This window comes from Charadrius vociferus, unplaced genomic scaffold (genome assembly GCF_000708025.1).
Source record: "Charadrius vociferus isolate BGI_N301 unplaced genomic scaffold, ASM70802v2 scaffold553, whole genome shotgun sequence".
Classification (NCBI taxonomy): Eukaryota; Metazoa; Chordata; class Aves; order Charadriiformes; family Charadriidae; genus Charadrius; species Charadrius vociferus.
The window spans coordinates 2,090,881-2,114,520 of NW_009647688.1; the positions used below are offsets into that span (position 1 = coordinate 2,090,881).

Sequence of the window (23,640 nt, forward strand, 5' to 3'; positions counted from 1 at the left end):
TGCTGAACTCAGATAACATCTTTCTCTTCTAAGGGCCTATTACTATCAAGAGTTTGATGCATATTAATAAAAAGAACTTAGTTAGAGAAAACACACAAAAAATGAGAACAGAATCTAGATGTTGGATTTCAGAAGGATCAACATTTTTTAAAAAAACCCGACGCATTATTTCGGCTTGTGCACGATACAAATCAGGACAATTTTACATAGAGGTGTTTCAAAGTATAGCTACTGTCAGTATTTCTGGTTGATAGTAAGCTGCAGCAGCTCCGCTCTGTGAGCGTGCGAAAGAACCCAGCCAATGGTTTGAATCTCTAAAATATTCATGAGAAGTAGCGTAAGCAGTGGTTTAAGAAGTCCATGCAGAGAAGTGGGTTTGTTTCCTGTTGTTCATGGAGCAGTACGTTCTGTTCTAAAGAATTTGCAGTCATGTAGACCACTTAAATAACAACATTGCTTTAGTAAATCTTAAGTGTCACTGTCTCCGAAGTATAGAAGACACGTTTGCTCATCTGCTCATAGTGCTCATTTTCTTGTTCTGGTGCAGGTTTGGAATCCACCGTTTGTTCATTAATAGTAAACCGGATTATTTCTCCTACTCTTCTCCCCTCCCCTTCTTTATTCTTGTGCAATGACATACAGGTTTTTTTTTTGTATTAAAACAACCTCAGATGCATTTTGCAATAGTGCAGTGTTGTGTTGTGAACTAAATGAAAAGAGGATTAGATCGGCTGAGCCTTAAAGCATCTGTTTGCCCGTGGAAAATAAATGACATTACCAAAGCAAATTGGTTAACAAAGAGAAACGCTCTGTATTTAAGAACCTCACGGCGTCTAGTGTGGGATTAAAGGCAGCGCTGCTCACCTTGCTCCGATGCCCAGTGATGGGCTGTTCCTGACGCCTCCTCTTCTGTCCTGTGGGCACGGTTCTTCCAGCCCAGCCTGGTGCTAACTGTAAATACTCTAGATGTCATGGACAAATTATATTCATTGTGGCTTAACAATTTGCTGTTACTTGAGCTTTATAGCTTTCTCGTGTGAAGATATTTATGTGTCCAAATGATCCAAACAGTGGCTTTCAGTCCTGGTATAAATAGAGAGATCAGCTTTGGAAAATTTGGCCTTTTGTGAATTCTTTAAAAAAGCTTTGGGTTTTAGCCTGTCTCAATGGCTGTGCTTGATATTTACACTGTACAAAAGCATAAGGGCACGTTCTAGTTGCAATTCAAAAGTAATTCAGTGCAGAGATAACTAACAGATATTCACCTACATCTTCCAACTGTACTCATAAAATAAAAAAGAAACTGCAGAAAATCCTCCAAGTTCTGTACAGAACTCCCTTAAGCTGCTGTGGTTTCCAATTTATAGTTCAAAACCACCTGCTCGCATTTCAAGGCAAGTCTCAAGGGCTGTGTTCAAAGAAAACTATTTTTGAAGTGTGTAAAGGTTTCTTTTTATTAGCAGGCAACTTTCTCAAAGGTGCACTGAGGACATTATTGTGGATTGGAAACATCCTCAAACCAGTGAGTGATCCAGTGTGAAAATTTTTTTATATAAATATATTTTCAATATAAACACCTTAATGAGATTCTGACCCATGAGCGTCCTTGACTCTTCCGTACATTGTGTGCTTCACACGGCAGGTTGTGTTTCTGGCAGCAGATCTCTCCATACACAGTCTAAGAATCTGGTTCCTCAACAACCAGTATCCAGCAGGTGGTGTTGACATGGCTTCAGTATCCGGAATAACGAACGGGGTTACTCAGCGGTTTTGGTCCTCCTTCGGAAGCCTTGGAATGAGTAGTTGTTCCTCCACCCCAAAGTGATGTGCCTGTCTCAGTCTGCCGCTCTTCGCTGTGGTGACTACGGGTGCAGGACGGGGGTAGAGGCACTGTCAGAAGATGCCACTGAGGAGTGTATTGGGCAGTGTTACAGAAACTTGGCTTAAGTTTTTAGTAGGTTTTTTTTGTCAGATATTCTTGCCACTTTTTGTTCCTTCTCTGTCTTTCTTTTCTCCATACTTGCTGCATTTTCTATAATTACAGTTTTTACCTGGTTTGTAAGACATAGGTCAAAATACTCAATAGGATTTTTATTTAGAAATTGAACATTTTGATCTAGAAGTGTCTTGGTTTTGGGAGTGAATAGCTGAGGAATACAAAATGTGGTTTTCTTATAAATATTTGTTGTAACTCAAGGAGAGCTGATGACAAGAATTCAAATTACAGATTACTTGTTTACTTCTTTTGGGAAACAAACGTCACAGTCTGCAGAGTGTGTGTGGATATGTTGCATTCTAGCGAGGAGGGAGATCTGAAAATAAACAAAAAGCGTGAGGGAAGCCCTTACAGAGAGTTTCTATCCCTCCTGCTCTGAGTGCCTTTAGTCCACAAATCCACTTAAGGTAGGCAAACTGTTCACGTTAAAGTACTGTGTTTGATTCAATTTACATTTGTGGCACAGATCTGATAGTAACTGTCAGTGTGCATTAGACAGCAGCAGGAACTGGACCGAAGTTGGTCACAAGACACAAGCGTGGTTCTCAGAGTGGTTCTTAGAATTTGTCAGAAAGACTATCCACAGCCAGTTTTACTTGAGTGGCTTTTTAGGCTGTTTTGAAGTTGAGGCTTTTTAGGCGTTCTGGAGTTTTGTTTGGATGTATGCAATACTCCATAACGTCTCAAAAATCACAAGTATATACTTTTTCTGTTATATCTAATGATGAAGAACCTGTTATTTCCAAAAGCAGAGTTCTCTCTCCAGTCGGTGTAGTCAATAAGGTAGTCAGGACTCAGCAGAGCGGTGGGGATAACACTGCCTTGTGCCTCAGCGAATTCGCAAGTGCGCTGGTGCCAGATGTGCCTGAGATGGTGCGGCTATACTTGCTCTTTTTTAAGTTAATGGAAAGAACAGTGAGGTTTTTAAAACTACCTTCAGTCTCCACACATTGGCAATCAGCTAACAAAGCTGATGCTTTTGGCAAAAAGCACCAAATCCAGGATATATCTCTACAGTTGAAAAAAATAAAAAAAAGTTGTTTCAAAAGCAGTGCGCACCCCACAGCAGCTGAAAGGAAGTTGTGTGCATTTAAAAGGTACATCTGACATGCAAATACACCGATGGGTGATGTGTATACACCACCACGGTAGGACGTGCACGATAAGTAATACATACACCCTCCAGGGACATACTGCGTAAAACATGACAGGAGGCTTTGAAACCCATGAAAGAAGAAGAGAAAGAGGGGCTTAACTTTTGCATCTGTGTTGGTTGCATTAAAAGCTCACGGCAAAGCATCCAGCACCAACATAAATCTTCCTAAACACACATATCCTCCAATCAAAAAGAGCAGGCAAAGTTCAAGACGCGGCATTTGCGATATATGTGCAGTGCCGGATTAAATGATATTCCATCCCACTATTTCAGACATTATACTTCTGTATCGCACTTTGGGGTAAAGATTCTTGCAGTGTGTAGACAGTAGAATCCTGGTGTGAAGAAGTCTAGTGGCAGAATCTGCATTAACTTCAGTGGAACCAGGATTTTAACTGCAAAGTACTGGCAGCTTCTCTAATTCTATATATACATTTTCCAGCTTTGAAAAGCCGGCATTTGCCGTTGCAGGGATATGCAATCCTTCGCTTATCTATGACATGTTATACAAGGATGTTGGCTGTCTCTGATAGAAATGTTGGATTCTTTTTTTCAGCTGCGTGAACATGTTTCTAGTGAGTCATAGCCCGAAAAAGTAAATTCAAAATGTGCTGCGAGTAGTTTTACTAGTGGAAAGCTCATTAGCCGGCAAAGTTGTACTATCTTCAACTCAGTCACATAAGCAACCGCTTCTTACTTACTCTTAAAAGAAAGTCCATAATGTTTGATGAAACAGTCAGGTTCCTTTTTTAGAAAACAGAAACAAAGTTCAGACAACAGCTGGATTATATGAAACACGTCTTAATTTATTTACCGCCTTTTACAGCTAATTGGGGAGTACTGCGGAAGGTGAATGCTATTACTGGGCTGCACAGCCTCATATAAATTGCACCCATGAATATGTGATCAGTTGTCATACAGAAAAATAAACCCTTCTATCCCTGCATCGCTGATGATGGAGAGATGTTTACAACCTTCATTATTTCATTTTTAAAGCTCTTTAGAAGGTTACTTAAAGTTGCTGTCTAGAGGAGATAGTTTATTCAGTCATTTAAGGTGAAGGGTCTTTAAAAGTTGTTTCCTAAAATGTAGCTGTACATATCTAGCAGTGTAAAATGTGACTGTCCAAACTGTTTGTGCGCAGTGTCGTGTCTTACAGAGTAACCCGTGCCTGCAGGCGCACGAGGCGGGAGCACATCTGTAACTGCGTTTCCATATGAAATGTCCACTCGGTGAAAAAAATGTCTATGTTGGAGCAAATGGCAGTTTAGGTGATAAATTTTATTAGCTCAGCTTAATGATATCTCTGCTGCACCCTCACCGTGTCAGAGTTTCTCCTTAGCTTCTCTGTCATTTGGCCTACTCTTTGCCATTACTGGTTTCTGGGGCAATACAAAATTAGTATTTCTACCTTGTAAAACCACAGCATTTTGAGCAGAAAGGACATCTTGTAAACTGGGTCTCCCTGCTGAGCCTCTAAATGTAGACTTTTCGTGTTCCTTGTGTGATTAATTTGTATGTTTTGTTTTGTTTCTCTTTAAATACTGTCATTTTGTGTAATTTTAAAATCTGGTTTGGATTTACAAGCATGTAATGTCTTTAATATCCGTCAAAGAATTTGAATTGTGTTCTGTGGATTGCTGCTCCAGAAAGATGAAATCACAGCATCTCTATTATTGAATGGCACCATTATCACTGTGTGTTAATGAAATGATTTCAGTATTACAAGAAACGAGTTTTTGAAATTCATTCAGTATTAAAGGGAATTGGATTGTAATTAGAGCGTGTTTCAAAAAGACTAAAAGGGTCCGTGATATGTGCTTAGCTCTTAAAGCACCTAATCCTGTATTAATTGTACTTGGGGCACATCTGCCCTCATGCGAAGGGGACTTTGGCAGTGAAGATGAAAATGTTTTTAAGCTTTTGAGGCCAAAGATCTCCTCCAGCAGGACGGCAGTGCGGGAGGAGTACCGTTGGAGAGCACGGGCTGCTCTCCCTTCCCTTCCCTGGCCCTCGCACACACAGCAAGGTACGTCAGACGAGGTTTAGATTGGATATTAGGAAAATTTTTTCACTGAAGGCGTTATTAAACACTGGAAGACGCTGCCCAGGGAGGGGGTGAATTCGCCATCCCTGGAGGTGTTTGAAAAAAGGGTAGATGTGGTACTTGGGGATATGGTTTAGAAGTGGCTTCGTCAGGTTAGGTTAATGGTTGGACTTGATGATCTTAAAGGTCCCTTCCAACCTCAGCGATTCTATGATTCTACAACAGTGAACAATGTTGTGTCCTCAAGTTCTTTATAGGTTGTTTCGGACTCAGCCTAATGTTATCACATTATCTTCATGCTGTTGGGATTGAGTCTGGGATAATTTGTTTTCCCTGTTTGGGCAGGGGAATGTCGTACAGGAATTCGGGTGCCACAATCTGAAATTGAATAGCGTTGTGTTTTGTCTGTGTCTGTTGTGCCACAGACAAGAGAACATGAGGCCGTGCGTTCCAGCGGGGACCGCGGCGCCAGCGGAGCGTGCCTGGCGTGGTGGGAGCCCTGCTGCCTTGTCTGGAGAGGAGGGCGTCCACGTGGTCTGGTGCCATTCAGCCCTGCCACATACGTGGGGGTATTTAGTTTGGCTTTCGGCAGAGGGGATCTGTGAGGTGCTACAAATGAGAGAGCTGCTGCTGGAATTATTTTGAGGGAGAGCTTTGCCCTGTCTGGCAAGCTTCTTCCCCAGGAAGGGTTGGTGGGATTTCAGTGTTGCCGAATGTACATGCCGTAGACCGAAGGCAGCAGGGCTGAAAAACGGATCGTGGATGTGACTGCGTACCTGAAATGCAGCAAGAAGTGGTTTTCTCACTGCACTTGGGAGGGTTTGGCCAGGCTCAGCATTTAGCTGTTACCATCCCGGTCGCCCTGGGGTCACGTGAACTGCCTTGTGCCAACTGGAATTTGCCTTTCTGCGTTGAGTTGTTGGGGACGCAGTTTGCCGTGTGGAGTTACCCAGCTGGACTGGAGCCCCTCTCCGCTGCCGCGGAGCTGCTCGGTGTGCTTGGTGCAGACGGCGCGGCGCTGCGCCGGAGGGCTGAGCCGTGGGCACGGGCGAAGCGGGGGGTTCAGCTGAGCCGGGGTGGGCAGAGCCCCTCGTCGGGGAGCCGGGCATCGGCGCCAGCACAGCTGTACTCAAGCAAGACTTGCTTTGCTCCCTGTCTTGTGGTGGTTTTGAATATATTATTAATTACCACCTTTCTCTCTTTGCAGCCTGTTCCAGCACTACTGCTACACTCGAGGTGGCATGCGCCACACGTCCTACACGTGCATCTGTGGCAGGTAAGCCCAGGGCTTCTACTCAACTGCTGCAGCCTTTGTGGTCAGTGGCCCACGGGGCATTTGTGGAGTTGGTGCTTTTAGGCACATGATGTGTTTCAAGTGCCACCAGCGTGAGTTTCGAACTGTTTCCTCTGGAAAAGCCAAAGAAAGGTGACTAGCGTGGTGTCTTAAAGAAATCTCGGTTACAGATTCTGCTACACTCAAGAGATTCCCCAGTGACTGCTGCTACTGCCAAGATCATGTTTATGCTCACATCTGTGCTGCAATTGGCTTTTTTATTAAATAGCGTTACGGAGAAGGGCTTTAGAGCTATTCTCTGTTGCTCAAAACTGCTCTCTTTGAAACACACCTGAAGTATTTCATACCATTCTCAAAATTCTGTGCGGCAAAGGTTAGGATGCGATTAAACTAATCTTTTTGGAATTTGGAATTTTTTGGCACTCCCTTTCTTGCTGAACAGGTAGTGATGAAGGTGTTGCATTTGGGAAAGTATTATAAAGGTTCTCCCTGCAGCTGTAGAAATGCACGATTGTAGTTTGCAGAATTTCAAGAGAATAGTGTAGGATACATGTTGCAGGACAGCTGTGTGGTTTGTGCAGAGATTAATCTTATTTAGTCAGTGGAATGAATCTAATCAGAGATATATGACAGATGAGGCGTATATTTTGGTAGATACCTTCCACTTGTAGATCACAAACATTTGTCCTACACTGAAGTAACATGCACTTATAAAAAATAATTTTTACGTTAATGACAATAATGTTATATTGCTTTGGAGGTAATAAGGACAATTAACATCTTTGCTTCTTTCTGCTGTTTACTCAATTGCTTATTTGTAAATCCAATTTATATGCAAAATTGCAGTAGGAGCATGAGCAGTTTTATGGCAAATTCTGCATCTAAATTGCCTGAAAAGTTTCCTGGTTTAAGTACCATCCTATAACTTGAGAATTAACATCCCATTGCAATGAGGCTCCATCTCCACCGTATTGTCACAGGCTGTGATGGTAAAATCAAGTTGTCTCTGTGTATGGTTTTTCACAGCCGTACAGACTTCACATTCGCGTACAGTAAACCAGAACCCGTGCTGCAGGATCTGGTTTGGGCGCTAGAGAACATCCATGGCTTTGCGTACCCTTTAGAAACGTCTACCGTATGCTTGTGTAGGGGGTCCTTGTGACCCCGCGGGGACAGGCTGAACTCTCGGCAGGACTGAAACAGCCAGGACGTGGGTTAGGTGACTCGGGGAACCCGGGAGGAGGAGAGCCCCAACAGCAGCTCAGAAGCGGGTGACAACAGGAGCTTCCTGGGTGTCCCGTGCCACCACGCTGGAGGGGCTCGGCGGGGCATGGGACCGGTCTTGGAGCTGCCTCTCAGCTGCTGGAGGGTTTAATACATGGGGAAGGGCTGCCCTTGAAATGGGAGACCCTAACGATACTGTGACGCACTGTGGTAGTTGGGAGCTGGCATTGTATCCTACCACTGCAATTAAAAGTGCAGACAAACTTGATTTAAAAAAAATACCTTAAGATGGAACACAAAGGCCTTTGTCCGTAAATTGCTATATTCTGACTATGAGTGATGAAGTAAGAATGAATAATATTAACAGTTTTAGGCTAGGTTCTAATAAAATGAATGCAAGTAGATCTATTTGATGAATTCAATTAACATAATAATGGCAAAAATAATAGGAATTTTTTATTACCATGAAAATGTCATGCATTGTAAATATTACACTTAACTACATTTATGATTAAAAATAGCTTTTGCAATTAGGATTTTTGAATAGTTATGTTTTATTCTATTCATGCTGAATTTTGTTTTACCAACACTTAAAACTGTGATATTTTGATAGGATTTTTCCTTTTTAGATGACAGGCCTGATAATAGTTTCCATAGAAGAGAAACCTGCTTTTAAATAAAAACCAAATTTGTTATTCAGATTTTAGAAAAGATGCTCACTAAGCTGGAAATCAGGAGTAATCAATACTATATTTCAGTACAGAAATAAATCACTGGGCACATGGTGAGCGCACGCATTTGTTGCTGTCCCTGTCCAGTGTTACGCTCTTCTGGGGGTGGTAAATGAATATTTGGTGAGATCAAATGTGCTTTATCTATTCACCTGCATGTAATCGCCCTCCAATCAGTTGCGAATAATAACACGCACATATTAGTATTTGTCATGCTTTAACCCCAGCCGGCAATTAGGACCACGTAGCTGCTCGCTCGCTTCTCCCCCAGCGGTGGGATGGGGGCAAATAAGGAACATCGCCTTGGTCCGTGGGGTGGGCTGTCCCGGCTGCGCCCCCCCGCCTGCTCCTCGCTGGTGGGGTGGGTGAGGAGCAGGAGGGGCCTTGGCTCTGTGTCAGCTCTGCTCGGCAATAAGGAAAACATCCCTGGGTTATCAACGCTCTTTCCAGCACCAATCCAGAACACAGCCCCATACCAGCTACCGTGAAGAAAATGAGCTCTTCCCCAGACCAGTATTGCAGGTGGTCACACAGCAAGGTTAGTCCTGGAGTTAGCCGTACTTTCAAACCCTGTCTCCTTGTGAGTGGTTTGAGGCGCAGACGTCACGTAAGTGCAGTTAAGTGGGAATGGTGGTATTTGATAAACGTACTTGGATATATTTAGCACTAATCTACAAAGTGTTGACTTCCGAGTAGTGTTCCAATGCTAATGAATTATTCATTGCAGTGTCTTACTGTACCAAGTAACCATTTTTACAAAGAGGAAAGGAAAGGTTGGGTTACATGCCCAGTGGGTGCTGGTGACCCCACGATGGATGGGCTCCACTGGTAACCAGGCACGGAGTTAGACAGGTGAAGGCACCGGCTGCCCAGGGAGGTGGTGGAGTCGCCATCCCTGGAGGGATTTAACAGATGGGCAGACATGATGCTGAGGGACATGGTTCAGTGGTGGACTTGGCAGTGTTAGGTTGATGCTTGGACTTGATGATCTTAAAGATCCCTTCCAGCCTAGATGATTCTATGAATCTCTGCAACCACCACGGAAGCCATGGCCAGCTGCTACTCGATACTGCGGCATCTTAGACTTAGGCTCAGATCTTCTTGCCAGATGTCTGCAGGCAGATGACAGCTCTCAGCAGATGATACCAGTGATTAAAGAATAATACAGTGCAGTAAAATGCGTTCCTCTATCTGAGGATCACCATAAGTAAAGTTTTTTTGGATAAGATTAAGATACTTACTGAATTTCATTTTCTTTCTTTCTTTTCTTTTTTTTTCCTTTCCTAGTAATCTGAATCTCTTCCTACAGTTTGGATTCTCAGTGGTGTTAATTTGCAGCTTTTCTGCCACTTCACGCAATTCTTTCTGTAACAAACACATCTTTGGCACCAGTTAGGGGCAGATTATTAAAGGAATAAAAATAGATACACAGAAGTCTCTTGGAGGATTTTCCAGGTTGGCTGCCTGGAGGCAGACATCGGCATCCCCCTGTGCGGTGCGGTGGCTTCCAGAGGTGCTGACCTCTGGGAAGGCAGTGGGTCTGCCAGTGATCCGCACCTCCCCCAGCGCTCCGTTCTAAACCCTGACTTTGGCGCTCCGATGCCAGACCTTTCAACTGGTGCTCCTTGGGAAGAAAAGGAACAGCTTCTACACGATGGCTCATTTGCTTTGCCAGTGGCCGGGGGTTTTGTTTTAATTCTTTTGAAACCACCTGGAAAGTCTAACTGCATCCTTACGAGGAGTTTCTGGCTAGCTGTAGCACTTCCCTTGTGGGTACACGGCACTTTGGTTGCATTGCTCCTACAGCATCTTTCCTGCCTTCGTATGGGGACAGCGGTAAAGACGCTTCCTGCGAAGAAGGTTGGACTTGCACCTCTTGGCAGGAACGGGCTGGCAGTGTGTCCACATCGGGGTTTTAATTTGGGTGGCAGTGCATTTCTGAATCAAGATCTCCTGCTCGTCCCCAGCTGCGGGGCTTTGCTCCGAGCCAGGACCAGTCCTGGAGTGCATGTGCAGGGTTTCCGTCGGGTACAGAACAGCTGGGAGAGCTTTCAGGAGCAGGTCTGCCATGCCTCGGTCGCTAACGGGTGTTCAGCGTGGGGCACCTGCCCAGAGCCAGTCCCAGGCGGGCAGACCTCCTCCCCAGAGCCGGTCCCAGGCGGGCAGACCTCCTCACCCCAATGGCCTGAAACAGACAAGACCCCAAACTGCGTGTGCCGCGCGTATCTGGGCTGCGGCAGCGACTGTGCTCTCTGCGGTAACAGCCCCTTTACGAGGCACAGCCAAGATGTGCGTGACAGATAAGGAGGCTCAAATGCCAAGAAAGATTGTGTGCTGCTTAACACTTCGCTAACGGTGCTGGAAAACAGATTTTTCGTGCATCTTCCGTAACAGTTGGTACCGAACCTTACAGAAATATTTTGTAAACTAAAACCTTTACATTAAAATGTGCAAAAGAAATCCCACATCTTTGTATTTGCAGTGTGTATTGTTGAAGGCATTTGTGCGGTGCTCATGTTTGAATAGATGAGTAGTTGTGCAGCTGGGATGGTCTGTGGTGATAAGCAAACAAGCTCTCTGCAAGTACATTAGCGTGGAGTCATGCCCTTAAGCTCCATGGTAATTTTTTAAAAGTTGATCATAAATATATGCATGTGCTATTTGCTTCTCCTGCTTTATCCCCATTTTTAGAGGGAGATAAGGAATAGTATCCGCAGCTGAAATCCTGACGAAGTGCTGTGGAGCGGGTGTGTGTGTGAGCGTGTGGGTGTGTGCCGACTGTTGGGGTGGTTTTATTATTTTTGTGTTTTTCCTTAAACACCACGCATGTGGGTTCCAGCCTGGGTGATTCTGGGCATAGCACTAGGCTCTTTCCAATTGCTTCCAAGTGCCAACCCCCCAAAAATCGTAGCCCTCCACCCGGGAAGCAGTTCTTCAGGCAGGAAAGGGGCAACTTAAGTTTAACAACTTTTAATTTTTCCCTTTGGAGTATGTATAATTTTAAGAATACTTTGTATCAGAAAATCTTTCCCGTGATTCTGAAACATTATCCTTCCCTGCCTTATTGCATAGTGATTCTTATATGCTAAAAATACTTAACAATAAAACTTATTGCCTTCAAATTATTAACATGCTCCAGCCCTTTAGCCCGAGAGCCTTCAGAAACTTAAGACAGCATCTACTTTATCCTCCATAATCATTGCTTATGGAGTTGTTGTGTCTGACCAATGATCTATGAAATATCTAATTGATCACAAATAGTTAATGTGTCTTGAAGGTAGTCTCTTTTTGGATGCAGTGCATGTGTACTGTTTGTGTAGTTGCACGTATCAGCGGTCTGATATGAGAAGTGTGTCAGATGGCACGTTTACTCACGTTACAACAAAAGATTCATTGAAATTGAGCCTCACATTCCTTTCACCTAAGATATGAAGCTGTTCCACCATCACAGCTTCAAAGACTCAAATGTGAGCAGGATGACCGATACGGTTTTGACGAAAGCTGAGGCACAGACTGACAAGTCAGCTGGGGGTCGGGGCGGTGCTGCTCTGCCCCTGACCAACACCTGCATTTTTGGATATGATATAATTCTTCTGGCTTTTTAAAGAGAAAAAGAGAGAGCATCTATCTGAGAACAGTAAAAGAAAACCAGGTAAAACTCAAGATCTCTACCAGTCTTTTCACTGATGTTCAGCAGACCTGGGGGAATATCAGTAGACAAGAGAGGACACCAAGGACAAATATAGGTCACAGAACGGCTCGTGGAGCTTCAGAGGCGCAGAAGAAGGGTCCGTCCTTCCCTGGAGATGTTTTATTCCTGTGAATCAGCAGTTTATTCTGAAAGGTTTCCAGGAAGAAAAATCTTTGTAATGTGGTTTTTAATAAGAGGTGCGAATAGAGTGACAGTTCTCGTGCCGGTTCCTGCTGCTGACGTCGTGTGCTGCGCCCGCTGCCCGAGCAGCGCGTCCGCTCCCGCAGAGATCACGCGTAGCTCGTGCCAGAGGTGCACTGGAGCTGTTTACTTCGACAGGTGATTTTTTCCAGTCACAGTGTCCGCTAAAGCATTTCAAACGTGTCAGATGTGACTCCAGTGGAAGTTTGGTTTTTATGCCTCAGAATATTTCACCTCACCAGGGAAACATGTCACTTAGTAATTTAAAAAAATCCAGAAGGAAACAAATGGGTATAGGTTGAAAAACTACTCTTGCATAATTGCTTCCTTAACACTGCCACGGACGTGGGAAGTGTTTGTCTGAGCTGTGCCGAGTTCCTTCTGCAGAGATGTGGTATCTCGCAGCCGGAGTGGCAGAACGCCCATTCTGTCCCCGTTTCTGGTGCGCTGCTGCAGCCGCTGCCGGGGCACGGCCTGTGGCAGTTCTCACAGGCTGCAAAATTTCCTGCTTCGTATATGAATACACTGATGTTTACCATGTTCCTTCTCGTGTTGTGTATGTTAATGGCTCTTCCATTAATCGTGCTGAATTTTCTTTTCACCTCTCAGTGGGGAGAACTCGTCTGTTCTACACTACGGCCATGCTGGAGCCCCAAATGATAAGACTATTGAGGACGGAGACTTGTGGTAAGTAAAGGTTTTGAGTTCATTTGATATTTTTGTTACACTACTGCTGGTCCCATACGTGCATTGTAGGTACTCTGGACTTAATTAGTGAAATGATGACTGTACAATGATGAAAGTCCCAATCTTTAAAACAGAACGTAGTGTTCATGCCAGGTGAGGTGGGTTTCTTCCAAAGGTCCTGTACACCTGCATCGCCAGCTCAAAGGGAAAAGAGAGATTGCTTTCAAACACTCTTGTGCCAAAGGCACTCGGAATTTAGTTTAAGAAATGGCTGTATTCTGAGTACGAGGGCAGCTGCAAAAGTCAGCATCTGAGTTTGGTCTGAAACCTCGGATCCAAACCTCAGCTCTGATGATGGGGCCGAGGGTCCAGAGAGTGTTGGCTGCTTCTAAAGAATTGCATCCGCTTGCAGTACGGGTTAGATCTTCCAGGTGCTTACCTGCACCCAGACACCCCGGCCTGAAGGGGGGCTTTTGAATGGGTGAGGAGATCAAACTCGTCTCAGTTCAGGTTATGGCAGGGGGCTCCTGGTTCTGTGTGGCGCCAAAAATCTCTAAAAAGATTGTGCTTGGAGTTTAGCATTGCCATAATACAGTTGCAAATACCGTAAATTTTTCTCTACTTGCGTTGCACGTCCACATGCTTTGCAGTGTGACTGCAGACAAAAGCACGGCGAACGAAAGCACCAAAGACATTGCTACAAATTGAAAGACAAACTTAATTGTGTGGTGTGTAACGCAGCAGCGTATAGCTTTTGTACTTCACCTCCTAAGGCTCCGGTCAAAAAGCCTGCATTTATAAAAGTGCAGAATTACTTTAGGAGGAGTTAATCACCGACATTCAGTGGAGGATATCTATTAGATTACTTTTGTAGCATGTGCTAAAAGGGTGCAGGTGTGTATTGTCACAGTTGAACCTAAAGGTGCGGAGGAAGGCACACTAGTGTTACCGCAGATAAGCTTAAAAGCTACTATGGAAAACAAATTGAATCTCAGAAGTAAAAAATGTGCCTTGGCTGATGTTCTGGGCATGTCTGCAGGTGGAACTTACTGAATGACAGATAGGTAATTTCTCTTTAATACTGTAAGAACTTTTTTAAAAGCTTCTTGTGCAATAGTTTGTGTTCTCTTCATCTGTGGTGAATGGCTCACTGAACCCATCAAATGCCAACGTTGGTTTGCCGCGGGGCGATCGCTTTGACGTGATCGCGGTGTGTTTGGGTAGATCGTGTGCTGTGAGGGTTTTTTGATCGGGCAGGACACACCCCGTGATGCTGCCTTGGCTGTGGCATTCCCTTGAATTTTCAAAAAAAGTGTGGAAATCTCAGCGTATGTTACTGAGAGAAGACATGCCACGATGTGTTATGGTCTCCTGTATTTACAGTTAGGCCTTTAACTGGGGAGGGGAATAGTATTACTGGGAGACCTCCGGGTGAAGGGTGTCTACAGGACTCTCTCACTTACAGTCTCTCGGGACAGTTTAGTGGATGGCTGAAGTCCTGCCCACACCTGAGAGCACATTCCAAGAGCCTTCGCAAGCTCAGATTTCCTGCTGTGTTGGCAAAAATCTTAAAAAAATGTTTGGGCTTTGTTAGCCTCGGAAATCTGAATGTCAGAAAAGCATAATCTACCCAGCACATCCATCACTTAAGCATTTCAGAGCTCCTGCTCTGCAATCCCACGTTGTAGCTGTCTCGACAAAGAGAGCAAGGTTTAACCTGGTTTGAAATATCCTCTTGCTGAAACGGTCCGGTTGCCGCTTTGTCTTGATGAGATGAAGTTTGTCAGGTGCAGATTGGCTTTAGCAAAGAAACGCAGTGCGTGCAGGAGCACCTGCACGGGCTTCGCTCTCTGCCCTTGCCTCTCCACTGCCTGGCACGCACATGGCACTCTCAAACTTTGCGCCACACGATTTTCTTCGCTTTTTTTTTCTCAGGTCAGGGTAGAGAAATTATAAGAAAATGTAATTTTGTTTGTGTAAAGATGATTTTAAAATAGACTCGTTTTCCACAGTTAAACATAGTGTTTTGGAAAAACGTTGAGCTTTGGTACTTTAGCAGCACAGGGATTAGGGGAAGGCGCTGCCTGGGTGGTGGCACAGATCCCTGCGGTGGGTGTGGGCGCGCGTGTGTGCGCATACGGAGCAGGTTATTAAGATGACAGTGTGCTGACTTGTATGTATATGTTAGAGTTCTTATACGCTGCTCTCAATTAAGCTTTTTAATAGCTGCTGGGAGCCCTCTGTTGGATCATCTTAGGAAGCCCTGAACATAGGGAAAAAATGGCTTAACTTTCGGCGAAAAAGAAGTAGAAATGTTTTAAGGGTTATTTCTGCTTCTGCCAGTGTTTTTGGTATAAATCCAATTTAGCGATTCCTATACTTGTGTGTAATGGAATCGGGGATTGGGTATGATTTTTATTAAATTATTCCATAGAATTTCGTGTCTTTTTCTTAACGTTATTTAGTGGATATGAATAACATTCACGAGCTTTGCAGAAATGTACTGCTGAGGTTTTTTATGTATACAGCTGTGCAGTGCAATAAGTGTCAGTAAATAAGTCAACAAAGCACCTAAATATTAGAAAAAATTTGGAAGACGAATGCTTTGCTTCTTTGAAACACTCAGGTGCATGCATCGTTTACTCTTAAAAAGCTAAGTTACAAGGATTTGGTGTATCAGCAGGAGATCATAGGCAGAAAGACTTGTGCTGTTGCGTTTTTAATTTCTATTTTTTAATATTGTTATTCTGACTTCTCCTTCAAAAACTGCGGCAGGTTTAGAACAGCCTGGTTTTATGATGCTCATTTCTGAAAATTAGTCTACGTCAAATGTGTTTATTGCTTCTGTAAGAAACTGGTGTGGAATTACATCTCTGATACTGCATCAAAATCCACATTTTTACAGGTGCAGCTTCTGCACTAAAAGAGCTCAGTGCAAAGCAAGGACTGTGAAGAGAATTTCTGACACTTCTTGTTAATATGGACTGTCTTGCTAAGCAGGGCTGTCATTTTCTGTCTATGAAATATTAAAACCTAACTAAAATAAAATAGCTAACTAACACAAAGCGTTATGATTGACATAGAAAGAAATCAATATTTTTAGGGAAGTTTAGGTACTCGATAGATACATGCACTTAACTGATATTGATATTAAGAGTAAATGTTGCAGTAACAGCAAGTCAGTGTTGTATATAAATGCTTAATGTACTATACCATCTCTGTGGGGAACATTTAAATGGTACGGTCAGTGCGGTCTGACGCAAACTCTTCCCTGAGGAGGTGTGGGTTGTCTCCTGCTCCGGAGGCCCATGCGGATGGATGGGATGGGTGGGCCGACCCCCCTCGTGCATCGCCGTTCCAGGCACTCCACCCTTTCACTTGGTACTACTGTTAAATAAAGTCTTATACTCAGAATGTGGCAATTCCCAGCCTGCAGGGACGACGTACGGCCAGGCTAACGTACGAATACTGATTTTTTTCCGTCCCCTGAACGCTGTGAGGGCTGGGCTTGGCACGAGCCCTCGGCTGCGGTGCACTCGCTGTCTCCAGCCCTGTCACCCCCTGCGTGCCCCCACGCCGGCTGGCTCTGTCACTGCGTTTGGTCCTATGGAAAGTGGAATCATAAGCAAAAGCGCTTGTTGTAGTTTGCAGTCTCCTGCCCTGTACACGAGAGGCCTCCACCAAGGCCAGAGCCAGAAGGTAACCAAGGCAAATCTGCCGGGGGTCTTTGAGCCGCCCTCCCGCTCCAGTTTGGATAACCAAAGGTGTTGCAAAGTTCAGTAGGGAGTAGAATCAAATTAAAAGTTGCTACTCAAGAAGAAAAACAAACCAAATAAATTCTAGGAGCAGAGATCCAACTCCCTGCTGTGCAAAAATCAGGAGCAGTTGAGCACCTGGAGCTCCCGTCCATCGCACGGCATCCCCCATGTTACTCGTTCTTCTGGGCGAGGGGCTGATGCTCTCTCCTTTTGCGGCTGTTCTGCTTTTGTTCACACTGGAGAAAGAGGTCAGCTCAGTGGTTAGAGAGCCCTTGTGGCAGACGGAAACCTCTGGTTTCAGCTCTCCTCAAATTGATCTCTGGCTTTGGCGGGAAGTTACGACTGTACCCTGGGACGCAGCATCCCTGAAAAGTTCACTCAAAGCCAGTCTGTCTCTGCAAAAGGCGTTGGTCTCAGCAAATCAGCATCTGCCGCCTGAAGAATAAAAGCGTCTGCTTTCTTAAAAATGAAGGAAGCAAAACAGTCTTGGGTCCTACCTTCGGTCTTCTGCCCTGCCCTACTGGTGCCACAGTGCGGGGCCACCCCATGGCTGCCAGGGAAGGAGAAGACTGGCCGTGGAGATAGGGTGGAGCGGAGGGAGCCTGGGGCAAGGCAGACGTCTCCGCTCACCTTTGTGGTTCAGTGGTTTGTTGTAGGAACCATCGGAGGTGCTGACCTGAAGTGTGTACTTTACATTTTGATTTTGAGAAGGTTTTCAGGAAAATGATAGTTTATTGCATTCAATTTGCTGCCTGGTGGTTTGCGCAGCCTGCCTGGGGGATTCGTGGCATTGCCGTGCGCCGAAGGCACGTTGGCAGTCCATTGTCTTATTGCAGTTGATCAGCAGGGCTGCTGCAATGTTTGACAAAGAGAAAATGCTTCTGTGATCTTAAAATAAAGATTGATTCTTCATGATGAGTCTCATGCTTAAATAATAGAAATGTGAGAAAATAAGCCTGACCCCAGATGTCACTGAAATAGATGCGGCAATTACCTGCGGTAGTTTTCTGCAGGTGTCACAAGTTGCAGGGCTCGGTCTTCCCATGACATCTGACAAATGTGTCTCAGGGAAAATTCAGCACTAAGTGAGCAACTTTTATTGGCAGGTTCACTGCCCTTGAAGCACTTGATGACATTTTTAGGCATTAGTTGGTCCATTCTGGCGTGGCAAAAGAGGGAAAATAATTGCCTCTTCTGCTGAAGCACTCAGCATTTGTGACATTTTGAAATACCCTCCTAGTCACAATGCTAACGAAGGTCTGCCGGGCACGCGGTCTCCTTTCCCGCAGCGCACGGGACGTCCTGGCCAGCGCAGCCCCGAGGATGGCTGCGTCTGCTCCGCACACCCCGAGGACCACGGGCGCCTTGTGCTTCCGCCGGCGGGGCCAGGGGCAATTCGCAATGGCAATTCTCGGGGTACTGGTCCTCCTGGAGTGAGGGCCGGAGTGTAATTTATTACCTGGGCTTGGGTGGAAGCATGAGTAAGGGGAGTACAGCATCAACTGCTTGTGAAGTGCAGCGGACCTCAGAGAGAGAGACCGTTCACCTTGCATTCACAGTGGGCCTATCTATTATTTATAATAGAAAACTAACTTTAGAAGTTCAAGCGGGAGCAGGTTGGATCATCAGATGATGTCTTTCGTTTGGTTCGACTCTCCGATGTAAGCGCGGTGATGGCAGCGAGAGCACAGGGGAGAGCACCGTGTCCCTGGGGAGCAGGACGGTTCCCGCTGCGAGCGCTCCTGCTCTTCCCGCGACCTGCCGGGGACGGCAGGGAAACACGCTGTACCTGCAAATGGGCTCATTGCGTTCAGGTACCAGAATTGAAGCACTGGGGAAGTTCTGTTAGTGTCACAAAATCGAACGCATCCTGTGTTCGTTTCCTGTGATTGTAAAAGTACAATTTTAGCATAACGCGTCTGAGTTCGATGTCTTAACCGTGGCTTGGCTGTGCGAGCAGGGGTTGGTATGTGCTTAGGCAAGTGAGCGAGCTGGGCACGTGGAAAGCAGTCTAGCACTGCAGAAAGACTTTGTCAGAGTAATTTGACTCTGAGGAATATTTTTATTTCTCTCCTTAATATCCCAATGCAAATGTAAGAAGTCAGAATAATACTGACACCAGGGGGCACTAAATTAAGTGCTGTCTGGAATGAGGTGGCGGTTCTCCCGTGTTTTGATACCGGTAAGGTGTGGTACGTGCCCCAGCAAAGGCACAGCAGCCGTCCAGGAGCGCTGCCTTTATGTGTATAATGTGCATTCCACTTTGTGTTAAACTTGGGTTTGTTTCCTTCCGTTTGGCACTTGTATGTACCTTTTAATAATTTTTTTATTATTATAACTTCTGGTGCTGCAAAAAGATCCTATTTAACTCCTAGCGCTCCTCCTCTCGTCATTTCAGAAGTTCGTTCATCACAGGGAGTTTTTCTTGACCACAAGTATAGGCAGTTGCAAAAGGTTGTTCTGGATGAAACAGAGAGGGAAGATGCGAAGTGTTTGGGGGTTTTTATTTTTCAGTTACTCAAAGGAGACAAAGGACAGCTTCAGGCTTCCTGGAGTTGTTGGTCACTCCGCAGTGTGTGAAGAATATGGCAAAAGAAAGTTGCTCGTTGCGAGAACTGGTCACGGTTATTCATGAAGGCTAAGCCTTCTGTTAGGTAAAATAGAAGTTACTTTGCTAATTTTACCTCTTTGATCTAAAAGCATAATATATGGTTTTCTACAATCAAAAGATTTGTCATTTTCTGTATAAGCTATGTGCATTTGTCTTTTATGTATACATACAATATGCATATGCAGTATACATATTGCACTGAAACTATGAGCATATTTATGTATTTATCTACGGTATTATCTGCAGAAAACGCACTATTCTCTTTTTTACAGGAATGAGTATGTGTATAATATAAAAGGACTTTTTATGGGTGCTGAGTAGCTGTCATTTATTCCAGTAAAATATTGAGAAGACTTTCAGTAAGTCAACTGAAAGACTTAGGTGAGCTTGAAAAAAGTATACTACAAAGGGGATAGGAGTTCGCTGTGAGTCTTTTCCAAACTCTTTTGGGGAATTTACACTGTGTTTTATCAAGTTTTACGATCCCAATGCCAACCTATAAAGCAAAATTCATTTGTCCAGGTGGGGGCAATGTTGCATTAAAAAGCAGGAACTGACCAATCTTTTTGCATCAGATAATAGAAGTCTTCCAAGTACTTCATTGTCTGCTATTAAAACAATTTATCCTACGGAACAAAATATTGTATTTATTACTTCTTGAAAGCACTGCTTTTAAGATCCCAGGATATTAATGTGTCAGATGTAAATGCTCAACTATTTTATGTGGGCGAGACTACTATTTTCATTTGGCTTCGTGCATTTTTATGCATTTTGAAGTTTGGTGCTGTAATAATATGCAAAAATTATGGTTAGCTTTAACCTTTCAGTCTGCAGTTTTGAAACAACTTGTTGTTAGTTATGGTTTTGTTTCTAATAATAACACGAAGTACATTGCTAGTACTTACTGGTTAATTGCAAAATCAACTGGCTATCCATTTCTGAAATAACTCCTTTGGCTTGATTCCTCGGGTTTGATTAATATTTACTATTTTCATCAAGTATGGTATTTTTCCTTTTGTTGTACCTATAGACTATATTAATTTTATGCTAATCTAGAAAAATTGAATTTGATTAAAAATAGACAAATATATTTGCTAGAATTAACAATAATTTTGCTCTAATTGAATATGTGTTCTGTTAGTACTGGTTAATTCAGGCTATGAGGTTGTCCGCTGTCAGAAGTGTGTAAGCCTTTCAACCAAAGCAGAGGTCACTGTATTAATAGCGTGGTGGCTGGAACAAATTTTAGCTTTCATTTAAGTGCCATGTTATGATCTCCTAATTTTATGCTCTCTACTGTGTATGTCAAATGTCTTTTTAACTGTCACCTGCAAATGAGTTTTATCTGTCACAGTTGTAGTTTAACATCCCCAGCGTAGTCTGAAAAAACCTGAGCACGCGAAGTTGCTGTGGCTGCTGTTGGACTGATTTGACTGTAGTGTTCAGCTCTTTAAAGAAAACAAGCAGGGTAAAACCTAGTATTTTTTAATAGCTGTTGATTTAATATTGATCATTTATGAATGCTTTTTAGTGTAATCCACTTTTTATGGTGGTCGTTGTTAATACAGATGCACATAAAGAACGATAGAAGTACTGTTGATGGATGTTGCTTATCTTGGATGGATTTCAGGAGCAAAATCTTTCTCCTTGCTCTTGGTGTGGGGAACTCAATTGTATAGGTCAAAATACAATTTTAGGGGGAGTCTGCCTGCCTTTTAAACCACTGTATGGCTCAGTCTCCAACACACCCTTTGTGTATCCCCCCTGAGCTAGATGGAATTCCCGGTCCCTGTGTTCTGGGCAGCGTTGGGTCTTCTCTTGACTCTGTTCAGGGAACCACTTGTTACCCCACGGTGGAGGCAGAGCCTTGCAGAGCTGGGGCCTCCAGGGGAGTCGTGCCAGTGTGATACTGCTCCACATCTGTGCTGAGGTGATTTGGGTCTTTAAGGCAAGAATATTTCTGATTTCAGCTGTAGAGTGTTGTACAAGTTCTATGCTTTCGACCTGAGGTGCTGCCGTGAAGAGTAGGTATTTCTTCCAAATAGGAAGAAAATGTTCTTACTGGCAAAACAGTGCCTGGCGAGGGCACGGGCAGCCTCCTTCCCCGAAACACTAGTTGCTGCCTTCATTGCCATGCACTTGGCTTGAACATTTGGACCTGTCCATGGAAGGGCTAGCAACTGTCTTGTCTGCTTATTTTTTTGCATTCAGTTGTCATCTTCTGCAGAGTAGTCTGAAACCCCTGGCTGGTGGGTTCCGTTTGAGAACTGATAATTTGGAGGTAGGTTGAACAACCCCAAGAACAACTACAGAATGTCTGAAAAACTGAATGAACCTGTACCATTGGACACTGGCCCAGTTTTCACCGTGGAAAAGAACTGGAAGCGTTAGCCTTCTACTCACACAGACAGATGTGTGTGGGAGTGCGCATATACACACATCAGAAAACTTGACAGTATTTACAGTAGAAATCAATAAGTAAAGGTCTCACGCTTCACCTACTCCTGTGATCTCTGGTGGTTGTTTGCCTGGGCTGGGGAACGCAGGTCAGAGTGCGCAAGACCAGCTGCTGAAAGCTAAGGTTCTTAAGTCCAAACGTTAGCACCTAGGAATGGTGGCCCCCATTAGAAGTGCCAGACTTCTACAATTCACCTTTAGTAGGTCCACTTCTCAGTAGACATCTAGAAACGGACTGTGTTAGATAACTGTAGAAATTTAGTAACTTGCAAACGTAGCTGTGGTGGTGTTACCCCTGCTGGTACCTCTCATTCTGGTGAGAAGCTGATGAGGTTTGGTTGGGAAGTACAGGTTTCTCCTCGGGCGCTCCCCTGTCTCCCCGGCAGCTCAGACACCCTTACTCCCTGTCCGAGCAAGGCAGCCGGAGCCGTGGGTGCCGCAGATGCTGCTGCCTTTCCCGTGGGGAGGCTCCTAACGGGTGGAAACTGGCCAAGACTTTGGCTTTGCCACCATCTCTGGTAGGTTGACTTCTCAACAAAGAGTTGTCTCTGCTAAAGAGAGTACTGTTGCTTATTAAATATGCCAATTAAAAATGGATAATAATTAGGATAATAAAGCCAGGGAAAAAATCACCCGTTCAGCAAAAAGACAAGCCAAGCAGGTAACCCTTTTGTCAGAACCTCACCCAAGCCTCTCGCGGGTCTCTGGCGCAGTGCGGGGGGTCTGGCGGGGGGTGGTGGGCAGCGCGGGCGCTTGGCCTTCTGCCTCTTGGGCAGCCTCCGTTCCTGCCGCCTCCTCCTCCTGACCCGGCAACACCACCTCCGTCTTCCCAATTCTTTATTTGCGTGCGGCACTTCTGTACTAGAGACATCCCTCCGCTTGGCAGAGACACTGGGAGATGGCACTCGGGCAAATTTAGCTGTGAATGAGCCAGTCAAAAGCGTTTTGGCTCTGCTCTGGCAAACCTCACATTTTTAGTAAGGCATTAACGCAACCTGCATGGGAGTGGAAGATCATGGAAATTGTTTTGTTTAGTGCAGAAGCTTAAGGCAGCTGTCTTAGATTTCGTCAAGAGATAAACACTGTAAGCAAGGGACTCCTCCTTAACCTGTGTGTGAAAATAGCTCAGCAAATCTTACTAGAATAAGTGGGTGTTTACTGAACCAGCCCTTACGTGCAGCTCATTTGGTGAATTCAGTGAGACTGAGATTCCATATCCTGCGAGATAAACGGATCTGAAGTTCTTCTTCTCCCACGCAGGGCTGTAGGCTGAGGAAGCCATGTTTTCTGGGTGGTGGGGACGGAGCCGCGGAGCCGCAGAGCTGAGGCACGCGACCCCGGGGCGAGGGGGCAGAGCAGCACACCACCTACTGCTGCCCCCCGCTGCTGGGAGCCGCTGCAGTGAGAGGAGACCCCGGGCAGCGCAGGGCACGAACACCTGGAGAAGGGCTTCTTGTTTGGTTGCTCCCTTTTCCTTTTTCTTTTTTTTTTAATCCAGCCAGCTTAAACTTTTGTATATTCGTGCTACAGTCACTGAAGTCTCTGTCGTTGGCACAGTCTCATTTCAGTGCTGTGGAACTAGCTGCTATTTTGGAGAAGGGCTCCTTGTTCGTTTGCTCCATTTTCGTTTTGATTTTTTTTTTAATCCAGCCAGCTTAAACTTTTGTATATTCGTGCTACAGTCACTGAAGTCTCTGTCGTTGGCATTGTAGAGGTAGAGGCATGCGATCTTTTCTCCCTCAAAATTCAGTGTAGACAGATTTAATTTTTTTTTTCACCCTCTTCCT

The 23,640-nt window shown here is 44.7% G+C and overlaps 1 protein-coding gene across 1 annotated transcript in view; it reads left to right on the forward strand.

Annotated features, from left to right (window-relative positions):
* PEPD (peptidase D) overlaps positions 1-23,640 on the forward strand; it is a 227,896-nt gene that overhangs the window by 159,153 nt on the left and 45,103 nt on the right. The window contains exons 11-12 of the mRNA XM_009881407.1: positions 6,407-6,475; positions 12,950-13,027. Of these exons, the coding sequence (XP_009879709.1) occupies positions 6,407-6,475; positions 12,950-13,027 (147 nt within the window). The remainder of the gene's footprint in view (positions 1-6,406; positions 6,476-12,949; positions 13,028-23,640) is intronic.